At 42.9% G+C, this 18,573-nt stretch overlaps 1 protein-coding gene across 50 annotated transcripts in view; it reads right to left on the minus strand.

Annotated features, from left to right (window-relative positions):
• The window catches only part of Sorbs1 (sorbin and SH3 domain containing 1), a 227,839-nt gene that overhangs the window by 15,093 nt on the left and 194,173 nt on the right, over positions 1-18,573 (minus strand). For 25 of the 50 annotated variants that reach the window (XM_087184975.1, XM_087184962.1, XM_087184966.1 and 22 more), the window contains 7 exons: positions 16,302-16,387; positions 12,973-13,140; positions 10,526-10,572; positions 8,762-8,876; positions 8,503-8,628; positions 6,918-7,112; positions 4,157-4,927 (listed from right to left, as the gene is read on the minus strand). In XM_087184975.1, coding sequence (XP_087041101.1) covers positions 4,157-4,927; positions 6,918-7,112; positions 8,503-8,628; positions 8,762-8,876; positions 10,526-10,572; positions 12,973-13,140; positions 16,302-16,387 — 1,508 coding nt within the window. Of the gene's footprint in view, positions 1-4,156; positions 4,928-6,917; positions 7,113-8,502; positions 8,629-8,761; positions 8,877-10,525; positions 10,573-12,972; positions 13,141-16,301; positions 16,388-17,027; positions 18,504-18,573 lie in introns of all 50 variants that reach the window. The other 25 variants (XM_087184994.1, XM_087184995.1, XM_087184993.1 and 22 more) reach the window with 4 other exon arrangements.

Raw genomic sequence — 18,573 nt, forward strand, 5'->3', positions numbered from 1 at the left:
AGATATCATGGTTCCTGATCTTAGGGCTTCACTTTAATATTTCACAGGGACATAGGCAAGCAAAAAGGCAACGACAGCAGAGCTGAGAAGTGTTTGTGTAGGTCAAGCAGGGCTTAAGCAGCACAGAGTTATAGTGCTTCATTGAATCATACAGGGAGGTTGTCAGGTGGAGGCTGTCAGGAAAGACAACCTCTTCCAGTTCTTGGAAGAAGTAACATCTACGGACATTTGAAGGACAGGTAAGAACTATCCAAGCAAACAAGTTGGGGAAGCTTTGGAATATGAGGGTGGCTTGCGCTCTGAATGGTCCTCTAAGCCCCAGAAGGAGGACTTTCCTGATAGCAATGGGAAGCCCCTGATGATACTCATCCCTCTCAATCTCTGGAAGCATTTAACACAATACTTGGAACATACTAGATGCTTGGAAGAAAGAGTAAATAATCATAACATTCCATACTGTTGTTTCATTTAAGGCTCTCAGGTAAAATTCTCTCTATTTACTGGCCATTAACTCAATCTAGTTCTCCAACACATACAATGAACTTGAACCTTTGGTTTGCCAAGAAGAATGATGCCGGCAGTGTTCTTTATACAAAAAACTGGTCTAGAATGCATTTATCCAAACAAGTGTCACAGCCTGAGGTCATGATGTCCTGACAGGACCACTAGAGAACAGCAGCATATAAGTCCTTTCCATCATTAGCTTGTCTGTCACCCACAGAGGTTCCAAGAGTCAGGAAACCCTTATGAAGGACCCCATTTCCAGCGTTGCCACAGAAGGGAAAGTGAGAGCAGCTGAGGGGGAGGTACATGTGCAGATTTCCTTTCCACACAACCTCCCAATTTGCACCAGGAAGCAAGCTTGGGGCCAACAGCCAGTCACACCCATGGAGAAGGGGCTTGTTCCAGGAGAGCAGAAGCAAGGGAGGGGACAAGAAGTGATACACTTGGGGTCTGGAGGCCCACCAGGAAAGGACAACCACAATTTCAATAAGCCTGGAAGTCTCCAGTGTTGCCAGCTATTTCACCTGTCTTCTATTAGGAAATACGAAGTGTAAGCCCCTAACCTCACTCAGAAGTCCAGTACTATACAGTTCCTATACACATTGGATCCTGGAATTGGGCCATGAGGATGACTTGCCACTGAGGATAAGGAGGCTCCCAGTGCCTTGAGTTTAAGTGTGAATTGTTCTTACGTTTAAGTGTGAATTCTTCTCAACTAGCCACTTTACCACCTGTCCCAATGACCTACACTTTCCTTAACTGGATATATACCTTGCTTCCTCACAGAACACACATTCCAGATGCATCTGTTCTGGGGCCAGGCACAGCCTCTGCCAGGCAGTGTTGCTTTCCTGAAGCCCCACACTATGGGATGGGGCAACAATTTGCAGAATGGCAGCAGGAAGCCCCCATTTTATGCCATATACACTACTTCATTTCATCCTTACAACTACTTTGCCAGGGAGGAATTACTTCTACTCCTTCTTGCACATGAGCTCAGGGAGGCTTAGTGGCCTGCTAACAAAAGGCTAAGCTCAATTTCTCATAAACTATCCCACACTGCTTACCTTGATCCCACTCCTGCTTATGGCACTGGAGCTCTGAGAAACTGCTTGTAGTGCTGCTTCCTAAGAGAGGTCAGGAGTAGAATAGCTGGCAACACTAGACACTGCCAGGCTTATTGAAAATTAGTTTTCCTTTCCTAGTTGGCCTCCCAACCCCATGTGTATACCACTTCTTGTTACCTCCCTTCCTCTTGCTGTCTTGGTACACTGGCTTGTGAATTGCCTGGAACTGGAGGTCTGGCCTAGTACTGTGGTACCTCGGTTTACGAACTTAATTTGTTTTATGATTTGGGGGAAGATGGGTGTGTTTGTGTTTGTATGGGGAAGATGGTTGTGGTCATGTGGAGTTTGCAAATGGAAGCAAACTTTTGCTGAATGCTTTTGAGAACAGAAGTGTTCATGAACCAAGATATTACTGTATGTCTCTGGCCTCTGTGTTCCTGTCACTGTCCTGGTGACACTGCTGTATCTGCCTGGATCAGTGACTTCTGGACTTCCCACAGGCTGATATCAGCAGGTCTTGAATTAATGCTCATAGACTGAATAAATAAAACTTCACAGGGAAACTAGGTTGTAAGTCTGAGGTTTGAGCAGAGTTTACTATGGGCAGCAAATACAATAGCTACTAAATAAATGGTTTTAGAGACATCTCAATGAATCCACCTGGTTCTAAAGAGATTACAGAGTATCCTCAGTTCTAGAAGCAATTCTAGATCCTCCAAGATGGTTGCAGTGATGGTGAATCTCGACTGTCAATTTGATTGGGTTTGACATGCATAGGAGGTAAGTAAAGCATACTTCTAGGTTTGTCTGGATGGCTACTGGGGGCATGACGGTGGGGACTGTCTGGTCCCTAGTATCTTCCTTTGACTCTCTTCCACTCTTTTTTTTGGTACCAGGGATCAAACTCGGGACCTTGTGCTTGCGAGGCAGGCGCCAGAACCATTGAGCTAAATGGTTATATGGTCCCCGGCCCACCTCTTCCACTCTTTTTCTGTTTCTGGCTACCACGAGCTGAGCAGCTTTCCTCTCCCATGATGCCAAGCACTTTGACCTTGGAGCCAGATAACCATGTACTGAAACCTCTGAAACTGTGAGGCCAAGGAAACATTTTCTCTTTTAAAGTTGTTTTCTGTCAGACTAGAGTCATTTATAGCTGAATGGATGCATATCGAGGCCATATTCTTAAGTGAAATAAATAGCACACACATGTGTAAATACTGAAGTTTCACTAGTGTGAGAAACTGATAGTGTAAACAAGGGTTAAAAGGATTAAAATGAATAACTGATAATTCAAAATAGGAAAAAAGGTCCAAAGACGAAGGGGTGAAGGGAGGGGAAGGGGAAAGGAAAGGAGGGAAAGGAAAATCTATGAGAAAAAAAAAATGGCACTGATGTCTGTGTAAATAGGGAAGGGTGCACAGGTAATGGGGAAAAAAATAAGAACCAAGATATATCATGTACAGGTACCAGCACCCAATGATAAATGTAAACGAATTGTATACTTAAAATGTACCAATAAAAGAACTTAGAAAAAAAAAGTTGTTTTCTGTCATGGCACCAGACATCCTGGTCTCAGCAACAGAAAGGTGACTAATATAGCAGCTCTATAGCTTTGCTTTACAAAGTGTCACTCATGTTTCCAGCCTTGTGCTTCGCCCTCACATGCATTATTTCTAGAAATCTTCTCAACTATTCTGTAAGGTAGATGTTATATTCATTTTATGGATTAAGAAACCAAGTCCCAGAGAAGGTAAATAATTCCCATCATCACTTAGTAAATAATCTGGTCCTCAAATCTGCCTACTTTAGAAAAGGTGCTCAAAGTCTTTAACTTTCTAGGTAGAAACAACACAGCCAAAATTAGAAATATGGTCTGTCCAGCTGCCAAGTTCATTTTCCCTTAAAAATTTTCTGCCCTCAAAATACCCTAAAGCTGCTTTCATCCAAACCCTAAAATTATTATAGCTGATTTAGAAAGATGGGTCAGTCACTCAAAAACCTGGCATGTCCACTCAGTAACCCCAAGCCTGTCAGGAAGCTGGGCATGTTCCTCCAAAGAACCAAATACCTCTGTTCATTGTGAACAAGGGCCTGTGCTCCCACACAAACACAAGACAGGACAAAGACCTGATTGACATCACTGAACACTAGCAGCACACCATGAGTTACTGAAAACAAAGTGCACATCACAGAAAACCACACCACACCACCTCACACCAAAGCCTGGTGTTCAAAGCCATGTTAGTTCAAGCAAACCAGACAATTTTTAAAGCATGAATAGACAAAAGGGAAGCCTTCCTTTCCATGGGCTTTTGTACCAGGCTAGGAGCAGTCAATGGAGGATACTTCTGAATCACCTCAATGTGCCAGAACATAGCCTGACCTTTTCCTCCAACTTTCCCCAGTCCTAACACTTTAATCCATGTCCCTTCCATTCCCCTCCTCAGATATCTCTTTGCTCCCAATGCAAGCAAACAGGTCTCACAGGCATCCACTTGGCCTTGATTGACAGACCAGGGGCAAAACATCCAGCCCACCCTGCCAAGTGAGATGCCAAGTGCACCCCAGTCATGCTGCAGGCCTACCTGGCTCGTACCACTCTGAGCAGCTCTCCTCTCAGCCTCGCCACCTCTATGCAGCTCTGTCTGCCCCGCCTCCCTTCCTGGAAAAGTGCTGCCCAGAGGCTTGCTGGGCCGGCTCTCCTCAGGAGTGTGGAGCTCTGAGAGTCTCTGTTCAGTACTCAGGCACCTGACCACATCTGAAGGCTTCAAGCAGCTCTTCTTAGAGATCTTGGGTCCACCAGGGCATCTCTCACCTGCCTCACTCTCTGCTTTTCTCTCATATTGTCCATTCTCTTCTAGCCAGGGCTGTAGTTTGCTCTGGCTGCTAAAGGCACCGCTAAGCTCTGAGATGACCCTATCAGAGCTCCCAAATAGCAGCTGGGAGTAGCTGTCTTGGTGGATGCCTGAAGATGGCATGTGGATGCCACCATTTCTGTTGACATGAAGAGGGGCCTGTGAGCTGGGGGCCAGTGAGTAGGCTTTCTGAGGAGCAGGCAGGGCCAGTGGGGAAACCACTGAGTGTGGAGTAGAGTGATTTGAGCAACTCCAATGAGGGAGGCTGACTGGCAGGGAGGGACAGGCCCTCGTTGACAAGATGAGGGAGTCAGTGTCATAGATAGATGCCTCGGGCAGAGGAGGCAAGGGTGGAGTGAGGGCCAGAGATCGCCTGCCTGGAACTCCTACAGTCAGCGAGATCCACTCGGAGGTGACAGCGTGCATCTCAGGGGACAGAGCTCTACGGGGATGGGGCAGAGATGAGGGGGCTGGCATGATGATCTTGCTGTAACGGGGGCACTTAAAAAGAAAAGAAGAGGAAGAAAACAAAAGAAAGAAGTAAAAGGAACAAGTGTCAGCATAAAGGAAAAAGGAAGAAAATAATCACAGGAGGAACAAAGAGGAACGAAAAGGAGAGGATGACCAGGACACTCTGGTGTCCAAAAGGGAAATCATCTGCTGAGGTCTGGAAAGAAACTGGGATGTGAGTGCATCCGTGTGTGTGTGTGTGCATGCACACGCTAGGACATGCATGCAGGGAGCAGCAGGAGAGGCAAGTGGCATGGAGATGGGACAGATTCCCATCAGACAGTGACAAATGATGCCAGCCTGCTTTGTAGAATCAGATTTTAAAAGGACACACTGGGAGGCCCCACCCTAGCCCACCTTCATCCCCACAACTGGAGTCCTGAACAAGAACTAGGGGGAAAAGGGACCCACCACTCTTCTGGCTCTTTCTTGGGTTTTTTTATTCTTTCTACAGAGCTCAGCAGAGGCTTCCAGAAAGAAGCATGGGTATTGTGACCATTTTGTTTTACAATCACCCTTGGCTATAGTCACATGAAAACCCCAGTTGAGTTGTCTGCATTATTTCAAAGCAGATGTCCTGCTGTGCATTCGCCCTGATAGCAGGACATAGGTCTCACTGTGCAGGAAGCTTGTCGAATGCTTTATGTCAACAGCCCTCTACTGGGGTCAGTGATAAACAGGTGGGAGAGGAGGAAATAATTAAAGGATAAGAGTAAAAAACGTACCATTTCAGTGTTAACCTTGGGTCCCTGGGTCCTCTGTCCATACTCCCTACAACTTGCAAGGCACCCCAACTGTACCTCTCCTGAACTTAAAGTTCAAATTTTTTCACGGCTTTGGGAAGGTGGGCATGGGCTTGCAAGAACTCACATTTTAAAACAAGTTTCTCCATAATTAATGTCCAGAAAAACAAACAGCTTTCTATGCCTATAAAAACAGCTTAGAATAGACTTATGAGGGGTGATTGAAAAATATCATAAATATTTAAAATTTTATTTCAGTAAAAGACACATTGCCATTAATCCCTCTCACAATATTCCCCCTCGCTTCAAACAGACTTATGCCTTTGCCACATTCTGCAGTTCTAGAAGTCCTCCTTCATGTATTTATGAGGTATGATTAAAAATATGGTGAATACTGTCGTGGAGTGCCATCCAAGGAAAAGGCAGGTTCATAAAAACATTACAGTGTGTCCTCATCTGCCTTATTCATTGGCTTCTCCACCATGGAACTTCTGGTTCTTCCTCAAAATGAAAATGATCATGAAAGGTAAATATTTTTAATCAATTCTGGACATCAAGGTCATCATGACACTGCAGCTAAAGACACTCAGGAAAAAGGACTTCTAGAACTGTTTCAAAAAGTGGCAAGAATGATTGAATCAGCATGTTCAAAATGAAGGGAATATTTTGAGAGAGATTAATTGCAATGTGTCATTTACTATAATAAAATTTTTAAATTAAATATTCACTGTATTTTTTATCACACCTTATAAGTATCTTTTCCAACCTAGTTCAAGTGAATGCTTACACAAATACTTTGGATGTGGTCTACAATTCTGAGGATGAAACCATAATATTCTCTTTCCACTGTTGTTTTGTGCAAGCCAATCTTGACTGACAACATGGCAGAGACCTATCCTGAGCTGTAGGATTTATGATATAGTAATGGCATTTATACCACCAACTTTTATCACTAACACCAGTAACCAACTAATAAAGGCTCTTGTTTCTCTTTCTTTACTCACCTTATCCCCAGGGCAATTACCTTAAGTTCTTTATTTTCCCCTGAGATGTTTCTCCTACCAAGTGCTGGAAAAATGCCACGTATACACACAAAGACAAACTCTAGTGTACAGTCTGCATTGCTACAGGAAGTTCATAAACACAGTGCTCCAGAACCACCCCAGAGGGCCTGTGTACCATTGGCACTGCTGAGCATATGTTTTAGTATGGAAACCAGTGATGATAAGCTTAGATACCTGAGGACTTGCAGTGGCACTCTGACTTGGAGAAGAGGAGTAAGGCAGATCAATGTAATCCACGGGGTTTTTCACCAGTGGCCGTTTGAGCACATCCACATAGGTAATGGGGAAGATGCCTTGTCGAGATGTTCCTGGAATCCTCCCTTCATACCAGTTCTCATCCACCTGTCGAAGTAATGTGATTCTTTCACCCTGAAAGACACAGCAAGAGTCCTTGTCCCATGTTCCATGTTCCCATGTTCCATGTTCCATTGTCCATGTCCTCACAAACCTGAGGCCCCTGCCTGCACCTGGACTGTCCTGCATCATTTATCACATCCTTTGCTCAGGAGAAATCTGCCCTTCTGGGCCTGGATGTAATTAATGTCACAGGGAATCTTCAAGTATTTCAGTAACAAGAAGAAGATCAAATTCATGCTGCCAATGTGGAAGGTAAATGTAATGGTATTGACTCATTTAAGGCAAAAACAGATATCCAATCTTCACCTGTAAGGCAAAGACTTCCTCCCTCTTCCTTTTTATACTTTATTTTTAATGTATTATTACAGAAAAGTTAGAAGATAAGTAAACATAAAGCAGAAAATAATCATCACATGGAGAAAACCACTGTTGGTATTGCAACATATTATGTACTTTCCACATGTAGCTCTATGCATATGAATTAAACTTGTCCATATTTTTCCTATGCAAATTGAATAGGAACTGTAATTCCCTTTTCCTGTTTTGCTTTAGGCTGACAATATATACTGAACTTCCTTCTTTATCAAGAAACACAATTCTAAATTTTTAACAATGTTGTATAGCTTAATGGACCAATGCAAGGAATTCTACACACATAAATAATTTAATTACTGATCCCCTGCTGCTGGGCAATTAAGTTGCTTCCAGAGAACTGTGACATGTAGAGAGCTTTAGAATCCCTAGGAAGAAGAGTTCTTTGCACAGTGTGTGTTCACAATCAACAAGCTGAGCTCCTCCAAGGCAAAATAATGATGGTGATAATACTGGAATCTCTTGTTTACTGAACACCAACCAGGTTCGGTGTGCCAAGCCAGCCATTTCACGTTTCTTCATTAGGCCTTTTACAACCATCCTGTGAGAGAATCATTTATCTTCATTTTTATATATGTGGCAATGAGAGCTCAGACAAAGTGTTTAACTCCCCACATGGTACAAAGGTAAATAACCTGTAAGTTTTGAATTCAAAGATTTTCAAATTCCTCCTGATATCAATGGACTTGCTTTTGCCACTAGGCCCACTGACTTGCTGTAAAGCAACACAGTGCTCATCACAGCAGTAAGTGCTTATTAAATGTTGGTGGGGTAGTTTATAAAAGCTGTCTAAGATTCCAGAAATACCGCCTTAAATCAGTGAACTCAATGTAGTTAAACCTTGACTTAGCCTAGAGTTTATTTTCAAAATATCTGACCTCAGAAAATTCTCCAATTGCCCTTACTGCAAGTTTTCATTGGTGTATATCTCTAAAGGGTACAGGCTGGCAGGCAATGGCAAGGTCACATTTCTCACATTAATGGCACCATCCAAAAGAGCCTCAAAGCACAGGATGAGAAGGTTGCTTACCTTTCTGAAGGACATTTCTACTTGTGTATCACCATTAAAGTTAAACTTAGCAATAGCTTCTCCATATTCCAAAACCTGCACAGGTGGCAACTTTTTGGGCTGAGCCTTCTCAGCAGGAGGAAGAAGCTGAGAAAGGAAAAGAGACAAAAGAGAAAGCAGAGAAAGAGGAAAAGAAGGGAGTAAAACACAAGTACTTGTTAAATAATGGTGCTTTGGGCATGACTAGGCTTTTCCTCACAATGGCAAGAGGCTGCAGTACCTCGATGTAGGTACATGGGAAGATTCCCACTCGGCCATGGTGCTCTCCTTCGTACCAGTTCTGATCAATCTGCTTATAAATGTAAACAATGTCTCCTTTCTGCAGAGGAAGCTCCCTGTTGACAGAGGGTCACAACATTTTAGCAGAAGCTTCAATATATGCAAGACTAAGGCACTTAAGTTTGTTAGCAAAAAGAGACTTCAAGCAAGGCCAAAGGGGACAAGTTACAGAAGAGGCAGCTCCATATTTGGAAAAAACATTCACTATTCAGGAAATTAAATCACACTTCATTTTTTCCAGACCTTTGCAGGAGGAGTGTTAAGATACAAACTGATTAGCACTTGAAAGTGCTCAGAGGCCTTATTAGTTTGTTGTGTCTTTCTCGGTGCATTTTTTGTGAATGCTGACCTAATGCATAGAATATTGACAAATTACATGGCAATGCACCCAACCATCTTAATTGATGTTTATTAAATAAAGAAAAAAATGTCTTCTTCTTTTAGATCCCTCTAATTTTTCGCTGTCCATCAAGACATGTCTGAATTGTTTTAAATTACCTTCAAGCTGGGTGTAGTGGCACATGCCTGTAATCCCAGCACTCGGGAGGCTGAGGTAGGAGGACTGCTGTGTGTTCTAGACCAACCTGAGCTACACTGTCAGTGTAAGGCCAGCCTGAATGACATAGGAAGGAAGACCCTGTCTTATCCCCCCACAAAATGAGACAAATAGACAAATTATAAACAAAATAAAAACTTAAGAGAATAAAAATTGTAACTTGAAATTTCTTCAATTTCAAAAAATGACATAGTTTTCATATGTATCGAAGCAACAACACAGGAGGAAAGGTCTCTGAGTGTACTTTGAAAGGGGTGTGACCTCTTTGCAGTACTCCAGGAAGTTCCAGGGTACATGAGGAATGCTGGCTAAACAATAGAGTACATCTGGAGAACTTTACGCAGTTGACCCTGTGCTAAATAAAAGCACAAGGAAGCTTTTGTGGGTCTTGTATTAGAAACAGGATTCTAATCTGAAAAGGGGAGTGAAGAGGATCTGTGGCATTTGTCCCTGTGAGAAGGAATGTCTCCAGTCACATTTTTACCATACCCCTCCTTGGGATGTTCTGACTTTCCTCTCTTTTTATCTCCAACTATGGGCACAAAGAGGAGCAAGACTCTCAGTATATCCATCCCTGCTGGAGATGCACAGGCTTCTAAGTCTGCTGCCCTGAGTAGGAGGACAACTCATACTAGAGGAAGGAACCTGGAGACATCTGCAGTTGTAGCCACTGGAAACATACCACAGTGTCTCTGGGGCTTCCATCTTTCCCACACTGTGGAACACACCCCAGGTCCCAGAGAACAGTATGACCAGGTCTGGTTGTAAGAAGACTTGGGAAACAACAGCATGATACACTTCAGATCTTTTCTGCAATGTCACAGTATACATGAGAACAGCACAAGCTCTGAGAAGTCCCAAGGAAAGAAAAACCTGGTTAATTTTGCTGGTCCAAGTTCCTTCATGTTGAAGTCCCTCAGTTTCCTCATTTATTTAATGAGGATAATAACCACACCTACTTCATAAGATTCAGTCCTGATTCATAAGGGATAAATCAGTTACCATATGCAACATACTTTAGTACCTGCACATAAACTACTGTCTATTTTTAACCCTAGTTGTTATTTCTCCAACTTTATTTTATAAGAGCAATGCTGTATTTCAAAAGGGTAGCTAAGAAGACAAATAAATTTGACTGGTGGCACTTACTTTAGTGTCTGAGCTTTAAAGTCAAACTTGGCTCTGGCAGGTCTCATCTAAACACAAGAAACAATGACAAATTAAAATCGTGATTCATGAACAATAAAAAGAATGCATTTTCACAAGTTTCTAAAAAGCAAAGCAGAAAACTTCACAATAACAAGTTCATTCTGATACAGAAATCTGGCAAGAATTCCAGGTCTAACCTTCGCACATCACTAGATGGATGTTTAGTCAGTGAGTCAAGGACAAGAATTCACCTAAAGAGGGCCAGGATTTATGTCTGAAAGAAGTGTTAGTTCCGTAAAACATGACTATGGCTATTAAAAAACCAGTCAGCCAGAAGACCTAAGATGTTCCTTACCTACTCTCTCATTCCTTAGGGGATTAGCTATTTGTCTGAATTGAATTATGATCTGCAAGTAGATGAAACTGATACATCTCTTATGTCATATTTAACTCTGTGTATTTCTTACGATCTATGAGCTCATCCAGGCTAAGACTCCACTCCTACTGGGGTAACCTGGTCCTCCCAGACACCCAGGCCTGGAGGTCAGCCTCTGTCACATCTCCACGTTCTCAACAAGTTTATCATTAAGCCAGACCTGCCCACCTCCCATCCACATCCCCATTGCTCACAATATCACCTATCAACTAAATTAATAAAACTGTACAGTTATGTATTTAATTTGTAAATTGACTTAGGTTAATAATGAAATAATAATGATGATGATGATGATGATGATGATGATGAAGATCCTTCCACCAACAGTTTACCAACAGCACAGATAGTCCTGATTCTGTTTGCCATGGAGTCTCACACAAAATTAGTGGCCAGTCCAGTTCTAATGAACAAGAATGCAGTACATCTACACTGCCTTGTCCATCTGGTACTTGTTGATCTCTACTTTCTCAAGTCTATCAGTCAATTTCTAGGGCAGATATTCTCAAAATGTGGTCCCTATACTGGCATCAACATCATGTAGAAACCTGCGAATTCTAGGGCCCACTCCAGAATCAGAAACCTTGCAAATGGGGCTCAGGATTTTTTTAAAACAAGCCTCCAGGAGGTCCTAATAAGCAATCAAATGTGGGAACTGCTGCTCTATGAGGGAGGCAGGGCTCCTCAGGGAGAACACCTGCCTCTGTCCACGGCTATCTCACGTGCACTGCATTTTCATTCACATTTATCCCTAGAGTGCCTTTGCACATTGTCATCTCCTTCTTCTTTCACAGGCAGCTAGCAGGGAAATGAAGATGATCCAGCACCACAGCCTTCAGAACAGAGCCGTTTTGAGAGGGCAGCTGCAACGCTGAGGGCTGAGGAGCTGGCAGTTGAAGAAGTTAAATTTTGCTTCTTCCTGTAACACTTTCTTTTTCTTCACTTTAGGATCTCCCCTTCCCAGCTTCCTTTCCTTATCTCCTTTTCCAAATACCTTCTATTTCTTTAGAAAAAAAATGAGGCAGTGACATCTCTGTCACTCAAATTATAGAAACATGAATATTAATCTACCATATTGAAAAATTATACAGTAAAACTACATATTGTGGGTGTCACTCCCTCATCCTCTAACCCCAGCCCAAGTCCCAGACACATATGCTTCCCCAACCTGAGACCAGCGGCAACAGGCTACTTAAAGGTTACATAGCAAAGCATAAACTCTTCTGCAAAACGTAGCATTTGACCAGCACAAGAATTCCAACATATTGGCCTTGGTGCAGGAGGCCAAGACCTGGGTAAAAATCATTTCAAGATTTCATTTTTCTTCTTTCATTTATAATAATAAGTTTTTGTAAACTAAGCTTAGAAATGTCAACACTAAAGGAACAAATGAAATGTCTCTCAGAGAGCTGTCTTATTCTCCATGGGTTAATACTCAGTGTAAGTTTTTGGTTTTCAAAATTCCTCAGTAAAGTGCAGCTGTATTATTGAGCAATTCACACAATCCATCCACACATATACAGCAGTATTATTCTCTGACATTTCAATAGTAATGTAATTAAATTGTGAGGTCCTTGTAAATGGCATCAGTATCAGTAGGTAACTTTTATAATGTTTCATTAATCATCTCTATAAAAATAATCTTATAATTGTCCACACCATAACTATCAATGCATACAACCTAAAGTATATGGTTTCTAAGAGAAGGCACAGGCAACACAGTATCATGATAAATGCAGGATGGAGAGACTGGACTCATGGAGGCAGCTGACACACTCTAAGCATGCATGAGGGGTGTGCGCCAGCAGATCCCGGTCCCACAGCCAGGCATGCTTGAACATACAGAGCACAGGACATAATGGGGCTTGTGTCCATTCACCAGCCGAAGCAAGGCTAAGGGAAGCCAAGATGACAGGTGCTGTTTGGAGAACTAAATTGGCCTACAGAGGGCAATGCTGAAGGGAGACAAATATTGCTTTGGGTCAAGCAGCAGTTTGAGGCGACCAAAACAGACCTCTGACCCAGATTTCCTTTTTGCAGTATCGTCTATATTGAGGAGGTCCCCAAAGCGCTCATTAGTGATAAACTGATGGTGCGTCGGAATGACGCCCGTATGGCGTCGAGCTGCAATGTCGGCCTCTTCTTGCTCGCGCTTAAGTCGTCTCTGGTCCGCTAAAAGTTTCTGCCATGAAATTGCATAAAATGGGCAGTGAATTATTGGGTCTAGAGTATTTGAAAGCTGCCAACAAAAGTAACTAAGGAAGAAGGTGCTGGGTGAACAGGTAGGAGACTTTCAGGGTCAGATGTCAGAGTCTTCTGCCTACAACTTCTGTGCTCCCATCATAACCATCCTGCACACTCTAGGAAGGAGAGAGGACTGTCCAAAAGAAACCCAGGAAACAAGGTCAGGTCACCCAAGGGCACAGCCAGGGCACTACAGCATGCTGGGCAGGCACCAGGAGGGTATGCCATCCCTCCCCCCTCAGGCAGCCATATATCCCCAAAGTGTAGTTCAGGGCAGGAGCAGGTCTGACTGATTCCTCCTGCCCACATCACACCTATGCAGTCAGCTATGGTATTTCACTTATCTGACAACCAGGTCATTTTTGTGCTTCCCCTGTCTATTACTCTAATAGATTCTTCAGAGTGGAGCTGCTTATTTAGAAGCTAAAGTATCCTTTCTCTTTGGCCAGCCAGCCTTCCCCCTAGGCACAATTTTTTGGGAGGCCTTAGGAAATGCACAAAAGGCTACATACATGGCTGACAGAGAACCTTACTGTCTTATTGAACTATTCTCCATTAGGCAAAATGAAGTTGAGTTTAGGGAATGGTGTAGAATATAAACTAAGAATAATGCTATCTAGAATGCATTAATAAAATAGTTACCTATTTCTATTTTGAATTGCTTCTCAGCCTTTTGGCTAAGATCAAGTGTATTTCTATTTTGAAAGGCCTTTTGAAATAATCAAATAATGCTGCTTCTTATCAAATGCCCTCAATGCCTATTGAAATGGCCTACAGAATATTTTAATGTGTTTCCTTTTACCATAGTAGTCTTATATTCCTAGGATTAAAGTTCCTTATAGAAAAGCACTAACTAGAATTTAAAATTCTTAGTATGTTCAAAAACATTAGTCTTTTTCCAGCAGGCAATTAAGTGTCTCATGTGATATCTAGCCCCAAGGGTTAGTGGTTCCAATTTTTCTCCAGGGTCTACAAATAACTTATCAGAGGCTATGAGATTTCTAGGGCACAGTAAAATGTAAAGATTAAATGAGAGTCTGGTGTGGCACATGCCTATAATTCCAGCACTTGAGAGAGGCTGATGTAGGAGGATCACTGCAAATTCCAGCCCAGCCTGGAGTACATAGAGACCTTGTCTTAAAAATCAAAACAAAAACAAAAACAAAAACAAAAAAGATTAAATGTAAAAAGAAAAAAACAGTGCTTTGCAAAGCACGGCACCCAGAAACTTGGAACCTTGATTCCTAGTTCTGCCTCTGGTATAAGTTAACTTGCTAGGTGGCCTTGGTCAAGCCACTACTTTGCTATGGTCCTTTCCTGGGTAAAACAAAGGAGTTGGCTAGATTACCACTAATGATCCTTCTGGGACTGACATGTTCTCATTTTCTGAAAAGCTATTATAATTAGCGTTAATAAAAAGACTTTGCATAAAAAGTTCAGACTGACACCCCCTCAGCTGGGAAGTGAGTCCTTCCTGTAGCAGTAGGAATGGACTTGAGCTTGAGGCTGCCACATGTCCTTGCTAAAAACCTTCAGTGCTTTGGCCAAGGTTAAGCAACATCAGTGGAAGCCAACATCAAAAGGAGTAAGTTCACAACCTACTGCTTAAATCTGACCTCATTAAATCCATCAGGCCTTCAGTTTAACCACATAAGCCAAAAAACGTAAGTAGAGACACCAACAATTTTAGGATTTACGAGCTGGCATCATTCAGGAACCAAGTTGCTCACATTCTGTGTGCAACTTCTAATATGTCAACTGTTAAATCAAGTAAAATATGCCCCCATATAGGTAAGAATTCTACCACAATACCTTCCACGTTAAATACTAGGATTTTACTACTAAAATTGAATTTCATCTTCTTTATCATGGCAGCTTAGACCTACATACATAGGTATCTTGTATCTTGGTGATAGGAAATATTTAAGAAATAGCTATAGAAATGAATCTATTCTGTGTCCTAGTGAACAATTATTAGTGAGTTTTGTATTTCCTTATTAGAAAAAACTTTGTATATCAAATACTTCCTCTTGCTTCTTTCCACGGAGAAGTGCAGTGAGTAGTGTTTGTGCTTGGAGACTAGGAGTCTACTCATTTCTTTTTGTCTTTTGTCTATCTGGCAGCAATGATTATAATCATATAGTTTTCCTCAAGGTCAACATTATCCTAAATCCTTAAGGAAATTCCACCTAAACTCTGGAATGAGTCAAGACAGAAAAAGAGGTTGGGACCAAGTTGTGAATATGAACTGCCATCATTTCCAAACAATTCTTCCATCTTTTAACTCAAAATAGTTTCTCCTTACAGGAAAACAGGCAATGAGCTTGTTTAATGGACAAGAACCCTTTACCTGGGAAAATGAAGCCAAGAAAATATGCTTCATGAGACTTTATCATAGCAGAGGCTTGTGATCTTGCCCATTCAATGGCTGATGTGTAGATCCGTGGGAGAACAGACACTTTTCTAGACTTGTCAGTCACACCACTGAACAGACATTTCAGTAGCTACAAGTATATACCCAGATTCTGCAGTTTTTAACTGGGACTTACCAGAACTTATGGGGACATCTCCATTTCTAATTAAAGTAACAGTTATAGGCAATTTCCTCAAATTGTTTTATAAAATGTATCATGGTCATTATTATTTGTCACTTTTCTCTTTTTCCTACTGCATCCTTCCCAATTTGAATTATGCTTTGTGCCAATAGAAGGGTGGACAGGAATGGAGATAGAGTGGGTAAATTACTTTACAGAACACTGGGGAGAGAGGTGGGAGAAGGAATGAATGGGTGAACTTTAGCTCCCAGCTTATGAGGCATTAAGTGCAGTAGTGACTATCTCTTTTTATATCTCCTTTGCAGCAGTGCTGGCTGGGCATTTGTAACTGAGAACCTGTGAGGAAATCAGTCTCATTTTTTTAAAAAAGTAAATTAAAGGAGAAATGACAGAGCCTATGTCCTATAAAAAGTCACCATGAAAACCTCAATCTTTACTTCCAATCACTGGGCTTTGTTACTTCTCTGACTGGTGTCTAGAATGTTTACTTTCTTTATGCTCGTTTTCTGCATAAGAGCTAAGAGATTTAAATGATGAAATTTACCTCTTTATCATCATGACGTCTTCGAATAAATTCTTCTGTGGATTCCATGTAATCAGCTGGTATAAAATGTCTTGGTGATTCTGAATCTTCAAAACAACAGAGTAGAGTTAAAGCAGACAAAGGTTTAGTGGAAAACCAGGTTAGAAAAAGATTTCACCTTTCTTCTGGTATAAATATCAAACATTTATAGTTGTTGCTGATCAATGATCAATAATCAAATTCTGAAGAAAAAAATTCAATCCACCCTCCCACCCTGAGTTTTGGAGTTACTTGCAAACTAGTTAAACACAAAGAAACTCATCAAAAGGCAAAAGGAGAGGACATTCTTTAAATGTCCCTACAAAGAGACGTGCAGGTTTTTTAGGGACAAACTGTACACTCACACACACAGGGCCACAGAGAAAGGCTGCCTCTCAAAAAACCACAGGTAGGTCAGGGACTGGCGCAAACAACAAGGGGTTTGAGAGTTCAAATGAACACATTTCTTAGATGAGCTAAATGGCCAATTTTTCTTTCGAAACACAGTTTGGTGGTTAGTCTAAATGACATGGGGCTTTGTTTTTAAAGAAGCGCAGCCACTATGAGCCATGGTTAATTGCCAAGCAAAACAAACAAGTAAACAAAGGACAGAGCAGAAAATGAGTACCAAAGGCACAGAGGAGGAAGAGACAAAGCAAGCAAAGTAAAGACGGGGGAGGTGAGACTGATAAACACACAAAATGCCACCTCGAAGGGATGGTGCCAGTTTACTTTGAGGGTTGTTGTTTCTGTCCAGGCCGTGGTCTGAGTATGGCACAGAGTCCCCATTATTAATGGCCCTTGAGCAGTCCTCCAGGACCACAGGTCTTTCCTTAGGGGGTTCTGAGCTGCGGCTAAGCCTGGCCATGGTGTGCCAGGAAGACAGGCGAGTGGGAACCAAGGGCTTCCCTGAAGAGGGCACCTGGTCCTGATGGGGCTGACTGGGGAGGTCTGGCCTCTGGCCCACCAGGAAGCCTGAGGAACCAGCAGGGGAAGGCTGTCTGGGGTGGTGCTGGAGGGGCTTTTTCAACCGAAAGGGGAGGGGGCTCATCAGGTAGATGTTCCTTAGGAGGGCGCTCTTGTCCCCCCTGGAATCCAAGCGCCAGTCTGGCTGCCTAGAGGACTGCTGCTGTTCATGCTTCCGGATGGTGGTAAAGCGGGTATAAGAGGCAGGGCATGTCCCTTTACACTTGTTGAGACGATGTTTGGGGAAGTCTCCATGAATACTGCTGCTGCTGCCCTCTCTGCTATCACTGGAGATGTTTGATAAGTGGTCCAGCTCATCTGAGCAGGTAGAGAGGGGCTCAGAAGGCATGAGGCCCCTGAAGCCCAAAGTGTGGTCTGCTATATTGCTACATGTGGGGGCAGCATAGACACCACTGGTGCTCATCACATCCATCTCCCTGGGACGGAGCTTAGTTGACTCAAGGAGGGACTCGGCTGAGCGGGCTGAGGTCAGTCCATTCCTGGGCAGCACAGGTGTGGGGGACTTGCTCAGCCTGCCAGACAGGTCCAGGGATGGCATGGACCGGGACCGCTGAATGAGCTGCTCAAAAGCAGTGATTCGAGAAGAAACAGTATGCTTGGGGATGTGATCTGAGCCCTCCTGGCTGGGCCCCAGCTCACCCCTGGCCAATGCCAGGCTGTTCCTTTCAAAGAGGGAGGCAAGATCCCGCACACTTGAGGAGGAGATGGATCCCAGGGACAAGCCGGCTCTGTTGATTTGGTGCATGTCCCGGTAGAACATGGTAAACTGCAACCCAGCCTTCCTGGAGAGAGCGCAGGGCCTCCGGGCGCTGGTGCTATACTCCTGGAGGCTCATGGTGCTGCTAGATTTGCTGTTGTAATCCTGCCGGGAGCGCATGAGCAAGTTCTCAATGCTTCCCCCCACCTGGAGGGGGAAGCTTCTTTTGGAATCATTCAGAGAAACAGAAACACAAAGATTCTCACAGCTCTGAGCCTTCTCTGAGGGCAACAGGACACTCTTCTGTTCCTGTAAAAGAGCGCTGGGAGCAGAGAGCCTAGGTTTGAATTTGGAAGGAAGGATCTCTGAAATGCAGGCTTTCGCAGCTGACAGGGGCTTCTTGTGTTTACACCCAGGGCCTAATGCATTGCTAGTGTGAAATGTTCGGCTATGAACTGAAGATGAAGAAATCATGTGAGCATTCCCACCTTTACGATCCACTGGTAAGCATGCAGAATAAAATAAACAGACCCATTAGGTTAAAGCTGAAAGCTGCTAATAAATAAAAAT

The sequence above is a fragment of the Heterocephalus glaber genome, unplaced genomic scaffold (assembly GCF_053883595.1).
Source record: "Heterocephalus glaber isolate CG9 unplaced genomic scaffold, H.glaber_assembly_v1.0 deba00001497, whole genome shotgun sequence".
Lineage (NCBI taxonomy): Eukaryota > Metazoa > Chordata > Mammalia > Rodentia > Bathyergidae > Heterocephalus > Heterocephalus glaber.